Here is a 9,670-nt window from a genome sequence, read left to right on the forward strand (position 1 = left end):
GGAGACGCTTAAGAGTGTGCATTCGCAAGACCGAGATGCATGGGGGTATTTGTCCTACTCTGCCCCAACAAGCAACCCCCTTCGCCAGAGAGCGAACTCGTATCCCCCGGAGGTGCCCAGTTATGCGATCCGACGCCAGACAGCACCTCAGCGCTCTTTCTGTACACCTGACGCCTTTCTCGAGATGAACCATGAAGATGAACTACGCAGTAGAGAGCTTTCAGATAAAGAAGGGGGTTGTGTCGGGAAAAAAGCCGTAGTCATACGGGGGAAAACGGAGCGCTTCAATGATCAACAGGTGCCTTGCCGCGTCCGCAAAAAAGGTCTATTCGCTGAAACAACGGCAGGCCGAAGCCGTTGGTACCCTACCGGTCGATGTGTTCAGAAGCATTTCGGAAGCGGAGAACTGAGGCAAGACAGCCGGGACACGAGCTCCACGAGAAACGGGCCGAACCTAGGAAATTTGTTGTAGTCTCTGTGCACTGCAGCTTATCTCGTCCCTTCACGGTAGAATACACAGGAACTCAGAGCAAGCAGCCGAGGTGAAATGCGAGTAGGCAAAGTATGCGCACATGTATGACAAAACCGAATCTTGAGCCACAACATGGCGTCGTTCATCTTTTTTCCCATCGCCAATAAACAGAAAAGCCTTCTTTCATGTTGGCAGGAAACCATTATGACCATTCCTGTTCTATTCGAAACAAAACTCTGCCAGTGCCTATTTGCGCACGCGGTGTCACCATAGAATTATTTTTATGTTTACGATGGTATGCGCAAGTCCGGTTCCCTTGTACTATATGCTAGAAATTCATTTGAATATCCTCGCGTTGGCGAAATCAATGGTAATGTATTTTTTCTTTTTTCTGAAAGCCTCATGTTTTGTGTCACCTGTTACGCTTCCATGGAGCATCCAACACAACGAGCTCAGACAGCGCTCGTGCGGCCAGCATTATAGGCCGTTTTTTGCCTCCACCTGGATATGTAGAGATACATACTCAGCGAAAATCAGGAGCACGCAGACGTAATATATAAGGCAGTGTGATTTATCCGGAGACAGAGACGAGTTCTGTGAGGCAAGCGCAATTTTGAGGATAGTTTACGCAGCTACGATAGATATGAAACTACTCCGGCGATCACCACGCGCCGGCAGAATTGTGTAGACCCCTCAGCAACGTTTCCGGTGTTCGGCATGTTTGCCGGGGGCCCGTTGTGCAGCCCAGAACGGGAAATGCACAGAAAAGATAGCAGATCGTCTTCAGAAGTAGGGAGGCAACAGAGGAAAAAACGGAATACTAGACGAACATTCTTTCCGCAGATTTACAGAAAGATCCTCTTGTCTGGACTTTCCCCAATTCCCCATGCCGTCTGCAGTTTGCTCCGGAAGAGAGACACTTTGAGACATGCGTTCCGCTAGTATCTTTTCCACCAATTCATTGAAGACCACGTTCCAAGTTACAGTGTCTTCGCAATTTTCTGACGTAGCCGGAGTGAAGACATTCAGCCGCTGCATGCAAGGGCGTGGATTTAACTCTATAAAGGTGTAGAAGACCGGCACAATCAGTCGCTCCAGAGACGCTTGGCCCGTCAACACTTCGGCAACATTCCTCGTTTCGACGGACGCAGTAAAACGCCAAGCGATGGCAAAACGATCCAGAGAAATTGAGACCACAGGACAGGCTTTCCTGGAAGTAAAACATCCCCAAGCAACCTTCTTTTCCGTACTTGCCACCGCGAACGTTGAGTCACGCGAATATTTTTCGCTTTTACAGCAAGAAGGGAAAAGATTGTTAAGAGTGTCTTGGACGTTGGGGAGGCCGAGAGTAAGTTCGGTTCTGCTACGGAAATTCGCCTTACGGATCAGTACTCGAACTCATGGCTGCTGTCCAGATCGGTCCTCCTCGCATGTGCCTTTCCAGGTGCCTTTTCCAAAGCAGTAGTCGATTAGACACGTAAGGGGTTCACACAAGACAGAAAATGGTCACCTCCCGAGGCTCGGCTAAAAAACCGGTGCGTCAGTGATTGGGGCTTTTGAGAACGACTTCTAGAGACAGAGAGCAGTCCCTCGCGAAAGCGTCTCTGGCGTGGAGATAATGCCAGGAGATCAAGGAGAGGAACGGAAAGGAGCGTGCACCACTGGCGTAAAATTTTCCGCCTGGGTCACCATATCCAGCTCTCGTTCGCGCACAGCTGGGAACGCCCGCAAGCACCGGGAGTTCTGGTTGAATAGCGCGCAGCGCTAAAAGAGCAAAGCTCTTCTGGGCAAAACTTTCTCGCTAAACGAGCACAGACCAAGCCGAAACGGAGGTAAATGAATGCGATAACGTCAGGGTAACCAGCCCAGCGATCCGTGACACAATGATGCAGCGAGGTGAATCTCCGGTTTGCGGGAGACGCGAAGCGAGACTAGCTTGCACGGCCCTCTTTCCTGTAGGAGCGCATCCCCAGCTGAGGAGAGCAGCAAGAGCTCACTTGAAGCATTTGACCTGGTTCGCGTTCATCTCTTGCTCAATGTCTCCCCAGACGTATCATAAAAGTGAATGTGCACCCAACAAGCCTTTCCTTTTCTGCCCATGCGCTCGTACGAGCTAAAGGAGGCGGAGAAAGATGCACAGAGGGAGCGGAGGCCGTCAGCTGAGAATGTTTCTGAAGCTTTGCGCGCGGAATCTATGTGCGTGGGCTTCTGTACACAGAACAGGCGAGCGCGAAATGCGCTTTCGCGTCTCTACTTTTTTCTGAATTCATGTCTCTTCCGCCCGTACATCTAGCTACCAGTATTAGAGAAGATATTTGAACTTGGATTTCCTTCTTCTCGAGCCTCGGTTCTCCCCTCCGTTCTGCGCGCAGGGAGGGCGGCCGCGCCCTTGGGGCAGCTTTCTTCAGCCCAGCCACGACCTTTGCATTTCAAATCCGTAGCTTCGTCCACTCTTACCTTTGCAGTCGCGTTGCTTTCTTTTTTCTCCCGGCATTTGTCCAGAGACGCCCTCTGTTCGCTCCGTGCCCCGTCGTTCTTGATGGCCGCTGCGCAAAAGACGCGCGTGCAGCTGGGACCCTGAGGGTGTGCCCCGTCCCTGCGGTCAGAAAGGAGTCTGTACAGGAAAGCATTTTTCGTCGCTCCCGGCCCAACGGCGTTGCCTGTCACCCGGACATTCCAGGCGAGGATGGGGGCGGCGGACTCTCGTTGACTGCTGTTCTCGGTTCTGGCAAGTTCACGCAGGCGAAAAAGGGAAACCGGCACCGGGGGGGACCATCCCGGGCGCAAAAATCCGGCCTCTGCATACCCGCTGAACCTCCTTTTTCGAAGGCCGAGATACATACTCCTTTGCGGAAGAACGGGCGGGATGCTTGGCCTTTCTGTCCTTCTGCCAGGGTGATGTGCTGCGGGACGAAATAGGAATATGAACCCCCACCATCCGGGGGGGGCTGGGCCTTCCCCAGGAATGGAAGCGATGGAGACGCGCAGATCTCCCGCTTCGGGTCTTCCTGCGTCCCACCCCTCTCGGTTTCCGCCCCTCGGCCATGGACCGCACTACGGCCACCACCCGTCACGGCCGCGAGCCGCAGGTGACACCCACGCTTCGCCGAGCTCGGGCTACTCGGTTTCTGGCGCCTACCCCGTCACTTCTTTCTCGCCGTCCCCCTCTTTCGCTTCGTCTCCATCTTCGGGAATCCAGGCGCCCAATTCCGTAGCGCGAGAGCCTGCAGCGCCTGGTGCGGTGTCGTACATGCCAGCGGGGCATTACGTTCCTCCTGCCGGGGGTTCCGTGGCTGCGCATCCCTCGTCCGTGACTTACATGCCACCTCGCGGACACGCTCCGCCTGCAGGATTCGCTTCCTACCCCTCCCCCGCTCCTGGCGGAGGTGCGTCACCCGCGTACTTTTCGACGCCGACTTCAGGTCTTCCGTCCGGCGCCTCCACGTCCACGGCCAGCTTCACGAATGAAGACAGGACTCAACAGCGCTCGCCTCACCTCGTGCACAGCGCGCCTGGAAACCACGCAGATCAGCAACGTCAGCCAGGAACTGTGTCTCCACGCCCTACACATATCCAGGCCTCGTCCACGCACTACCACGTTAGACCGTCTCTGCCGCCCTCGTCTTCTCACGCTCGTCCCTCGGCCCCGCAGGTGCATGCAGCGTCCGGCTACGGCGGGGCGCCGGGAGCCTCTTTCTTCCCTCTCTCTTCGCCTGATGTGCGCTTCCCTGCTCGGCCGTTCCGCCAGGAGGACGCCTCGGCTCCGACCACGCACGCGAACGGGTCGGCCTTCGCTGTCAACGGGACGACTTCGCCCTACGGCCAGCGCGCGGGAACGCCCGGGGAAACCGGAAGCCCTCAGTTCTTCGCGTCTGTCGCGCCCAGTCCGTCTCCTCAAGGCCCACCGGGCGCCGCGCCTTTGGAGTCTGCCGCGCAGCAGATGCCGACGTCGAACTCAACCGGAAGGAATGCGTCGCCCGTGCATGCGCCCGCGTTCTACCCTCCGTCCAGTTCCCCGTCGTTCCCGCAAAACTCCGCGGCGGGTGCCGGGTTTGGGTCTGCCGCCGACTTGAACCCCCACGGGCGCGGCCTGACCCCGGCAGGCGCCCAGAGCCGAGCCCACGGCGCTTCGGTTCCTGCTTCGGAAGCCGGCGCAGTGCATGCGTGCTTCGGGACTCCCCTCCAGCGTCGGGCCTCCTCGCCCCTCCAGGAGGTTCTTGTGTATCGGGCCTCCGGCGCCGGGATGCAAAGCGGCGAGTTCTCGCAGCTTCCAGGTGCCGTCACGGGGTCGGGTTCCCAAGTGCACGGCGCGGCCCCACAGTCCCCGTACGCCCCGAAGTTTGGGCCCTGGCCACATGGCGCGGTCTCCGTCTCCCCGGGCCAGAAGGCCCAGCCTCAGGACCCGCGAGGCGTCAAGCCGGGAGGCGCTAGAAGCTTCGGCGGGGACTCACGACCTGAAGACATTCCTCACGCTGGACGCTCCGGAGGCGTGCGCACGCCTGGACTCGACAGCGCAGCGAGTTCGGCCTTCTCCGGCTACAGTTCGGCAGGGGGTTCCGCGTCTCAGTCGTCCTTTTCGCGGGCGCCGTCGCCGGGGAACGAGGGGCGAAACGGGTCTCCGATCAAGGCTGGCCCTCCTGGGTCTGCACGCCCGTCCGCGCGGGGGTCTCAGACGGCTGCTCCACTCGCGGAAGGTGCGCGTCTTTTGCCGCCGAGCGGCCGAGAGAACCCGTCAGGGCGAGGCGGACAGAGCGCGGGTTCCGAAACGGCGGGAGCGTCCGCGTCTCTGCACGCTCGGCCTCTGGCGTCCAGCGAAGGCGGCACGGCAGGCGCGCCGCCCACTTCTCGAGATGCAGCCGCTGCCTTTCTCCCTACCATGAACGCGCCAAGACCCGGCGGCGCGGGCGGCACTTCGAGGCCGTCGCCGCCTCCCAAAGGACCAGCGTCGGCTTTGGGGCGAGAAGGCGACGTCGCGGGCGGGGGGGTTGCTCCGTCGGCCAGTGGAGGACAGGGCCGACAGTTGCTGAAGACGCTGAACTTCTCAAAGACGCTCTTTGTCACCGAGTCCTTCACCGAGAAGAAGTTGAACGTAGCAAGCAACACGTTGCGGAAAAACTACGAAAACTTTGTTCTGTTGAGAAACAAAAACGCCATTGTCATTCCAGGTAAGAGCGAAAGCCGCGTCCCTCTCGAAAAACGCGGTGCTTCCGATCAATCGGACTCGGGGGCACGAAAGTTCGGACCCTCCGCACGGCCGCGCGGAGAGACACCAGAGAAAATGTGGATTTCGCAGCCGCGTGGGGTTTCCCGTAGCGTGTAGGTGAAAGAAGCCGGCTGCGTGTTTTTTTTTGTCGGCCATTTTGGCGTTTCCCCGTTTCCCTCGGGCGAGGCAGAAGACGGACGTGACGGATTGCCTTCGGGTTGTGCGTGTGTCAGGTCCGAAGAAAACCAAGGACCACCCCAGGGGAACCATTGTCGCATACAACAGTGGCTACATTGTGGCTGCGGCAACCCGGGAACAGTTCGTAGGCATGAATTTGTCACCTGCCTGCGCCGACTCCGGAGGTTCCAAGAAAGGTGGCGTGGTCCCCCCAGCGACGGCGCCGCCAAGCAAGGAGATGAGTTCCGTCCTCGTGGCGCCGTCGGTGCAAACGAATGCGCCGATTTACGCCGACTGGATTCGCAAGAAGTTTCGTTCGCACGAGGCAGAGCCTCTGTGCCGGAGCAACGGCTTCACGCGCCCGCTGACAGTGATGGCCCGGGCCGATATCGATCCTCCCTACGAGGTCTTCCTGGAAGAGCTGCGGGATTTCCTCTTCCTCCACTTCCCGCACTGGCTGGTCGCCTACGATCCGGAGGTGTCTCCGTGCCTCGTCGTCTCCAAGGCGAACCCGAGTTTGACGGGACCGTCGCCGCTTGCGAAGCCGTCTTCCCTGAAGCGCAACGCGTCCCCGAAGGACGCCGCGGCGGACGAGGACGGAGAGGCCAGTGCAGCAGCGGTCGCGGCAGGGAGGAAGAAGGGAGAAACGGCGGCGGAAGGGCCAGCGCGCACGCATCGGGGCGAGGCTGTCTCCTCGGTGTTGCCTCGGGGCTCGAACCCCGGAGGACTGCTTTGGGGGGCGTCTGGGAGTCCGTTTTCTTGCCGTCGCAAACGCCCGTTTTCGGCGGTTTCGGGTTCTCCAGGAGGGGTCAGCCCCTTCAGCGCCGAAGTCGAAAACGTCTCGGCGCTGTGGGGAGTGAACGCCACGCAGTTGTTTTTTCCTCACCTTCCGTCCCACGTCCATCTGTGGCCGCCGGAAGAGAAAATTGACGTGTGGAAGCGACGGGACGAAGAGGCCCGCGCAGAAAACCGGAGCTATCTTCAGTGCAAGTTCGTCATCGGGGCACGGCACGTGATCGCCCACGGCCTAAAGAGCCAGCAAGACGTGCACGCAGCGATGACCGAGTTCTGGCCGATCCTCCGTTTTTTCATTGCGCCTTCGCAGCTCCGCTTCCGGACTCCGGTCACCTCCTCGGCCGACGGACTCCTCGGCGAGGACGCCGGCACGGCCGGGAGTCAAAAGGGACCGATGCGTGGCCTGCGGAGTCTCGGCGAGGACGAGGCCGGGAGGCCAGAAGACGACCTCTCTGTGGCGGGAGAGACCGTGAAAAACATGTTTGGTGAGCTGCGCAAGCGGCCTCGCGGAGGCGCTGGCAAGCTGCCTGGGACCCCGCCGTCGCAACCTGCAGCGTCGCCGTCTCCGGGCTTTGCGCGTGGCGAGCGAGGCAGCGAGAGAGCAAACGTGCCCCGGCCAAACTCGCCTGCGGCACACACCGGCGCGCGGAAACTGGGCGACGCGTCTTGGCCCCCCGCGGGGCATCCGCCCAGCGACGAGTCTGTCAGTCTTCAGCCGGCGGTGCGCGCCGAGTGGAGCTCCGTGCATCTGACTCCGACGGCTCTGTAGGAAGGGCCGCAGGCACGAGGCAGGAGTTTTCCGTGAGGCAACTCTAGAGCGCAAAACGCTGTTTGCAGGAATACCATGCACAAGGCGGGAAGCCGAGAAACTCCCCCCGCTCTCTCGAGCACGCCGGAGGTCCCAGGCGCCGCCTCGTTTTTGCTCGAGCTCGCGCCCGGCGAGGCGTCTCTGCAAGCCCCGTTTTTCTCTTTCGGCGTGAAGCCTTCTGGGGAAGCGGGAAGCTGCGTGGACACGATAGGACTGAGAAATGCATGTCGTTTGTTTGTACGGGGACGTGTGGCAGCACGCGGCGCCAGGGAAACTGTTGACTGGCTCCGCGTTCTGCGGTGGGAGCGCGCGCGCGCCCCAGAGCTTCTATCTTTTTGCACATGGTCGGTCCCCCACCCGCCTTTTCACCGCTCGCCAAAAGAAACACGCAACCTTCACGCCTGCGCCGGTCGTGCGAACGGAGTGTGTAGTGCCAGGATCTTGTTTCTCGTGGACGCGTTTGTACGGGTTTCTGGGTCCTCGGCGAACACAGAACTAGCCTTCCGAATCGAGTTTTTTCGGCCTCTCCGACTGCTTGGATGGGCAACACGCAAACAGCACCGTTGTCACCGCGGGGCTCTCGTGCAGGTCAACATCCACGCCGCAAGTGTGCATAGACCAGTCAGTTGTTCCTGCGCAGGGCTGTGAATTCGGTTTCTGAGGCCTTCGCGCTCGCGCGCAGGTAGGCAGCCGCCCCCGTTCGGATATTTGTTCAACACATAGCCGAAGAAAGCGATGCGCTTTGTAGGTCCTTGTTCAAAGGTTGGGAGTGTGCTGGCGTGGAGAGAGAAAACGGTTCGGGGCAGATTCCAGCGCGCGGATCTACTTGGTGACGCAGCTGTAGTGTATCCCTGCTTCCAGATCAGCAAGAGGACCTCACACCTGACAAACGCGATTGAAGTTTGTTCCCCTGCTACCATTCTTGTCTTTTCTCTGGCTGAAAAAGATATTGAGAAGGCACGTAGCATTGCCACACGGTGAACCAACCAGATTTGGTGCCGTTGATGATACCTCTGTGTGCCTGGGATCCTGCAACTAGCACGTAGAGAATACGACTACGTTCTCCTTATATGTGCGCGTGTTACCGATATAAACTCTCCTTTCTCTGAACCGAGGATGCATCTTCGGTCACCAAATCTTGTCTTTTTGGACTTTCCTCGCGAAAGCCCGCCTCAGTCGACCTGCAGCTAAAGCTGTTATTAGAAGAGTTCTTCCTTGTCCGGTGAAGCTTCGCTTTTAAAGATACGCCACAACACCTCGGCTCGGAGAGGGGAGTGTCCGTGGAGGCGTATTTGTACTTTGTCTAAATTTACCACGCTGAAAGAGACGTGCGACTCCGCTCGTAGCGGAAACAGGTGTGATATTCCTACACTGCACTCGACGGCAGCGGTGGTCCTCTTGCGCTCCGCTCAGGCAGGCCTTTCCCTCCACTACTCCTTTTCGAGATCTTGGGAAGAAAAGAAACTGAAGCGCAGCAGGCAGCGCGACAGAGATCTTCCCGCCTTGCTCGACCGTTTTGCAAAGGAGCCGCGAACGGGGCTGTCCCCTGTGTCGAGAATCGGTTGCGGAAAACATCGTCGTCCAGGCGAACTCCGGAACACCAGCACTAGACGTGACCGTACCCAAGGAGATAAATAACACCGAACGCAGCCACACTTTTGCACTGAGGCCACGCGTCGCCTTCCAGGCGCGCGAGCCTACAGAGCATAAAGCGAGAAGTCTCTGTCGCGGTCGTCGCCCTCTTGCGTCGGCGTTTGACTCCGTTTAAGCAAGTATCGCAGCTGGCTGCTTTCTTGTCACTACAGCGTGGAACCTTCCAGTTCGTCGAGAAGCTGGTCCTCTGTTTTTCTGGAAAGCGCTAAATTTGCTCGTATGCGCGGTCTGTGGGGGTTCGAAGCGCTCGGGGAGTTTCGGTCTAGGGTCTCTCTGATTTGGCGCAACATGCCTGCCTCCCAGCGCGTGCGGAACAGTCTTGACATCTTCCTCGCTGCCGCGCCCCCACTCTTACACTCACGGCGGAACCTGGCGTCGAACTCGGCGAACGTCGTGAACTTTTGTTGACCTTTCGTGTTTGCTGCTACGTTGTCGTGTCCTCCGTTCCCCTGCTTTTTTCCTGTGCGGGAGTCTCTCCGCGGTTCCTGATTCCGAGAGGCACGTACCCGCCTCGCGCGGCTTTTCTTGCTTCCGGTTGTAGGACGAAGATCGCGGCGGTTGC

At 58.9% G+C, this 9,670-nt stretch overlaps 1 protein-coding gene across 1 annotated transcript; it reads left to right on the forward strand.

The window, feature by feature from the left end:
* Positions 1–3,446: 3,446 nt before the first annotated feature.
* NCLIV_046920 (conserved hypothetical protein) lies at positions 3,447–7,416 on the forward strand (the record flags this gene model as incomplete). The annotated part of the gene is made up of 2 exons (XM_003884242.1): positions 3,447–5,637; positions 5,909–7,416. The coding sequence occupies 2 exons, from the start codon at positions 3,447–3,449 to the stop codon at positions 7,414–7,416; spliced, it is 3,699 nt and encodes a 1,232-aa protein (XP_003884291.1).
* Between the last annotated feature and the right edge of the window lie 2,254 nt (positions 7,417–9,670).

This window comes from Neospora caninum, chromosome X (assembly GCF_000208865.1).
Source record: "Neospora caninum Liverpool complete genome, chromosome X".
In the NCBI taxonomy this organism is placed as follows: domain Eukaryota; phylum Apicomplexa; class Conoidasida; order Eucoccidiorida; family Sarcocystidae; genus Neospora; species Neospora caninum.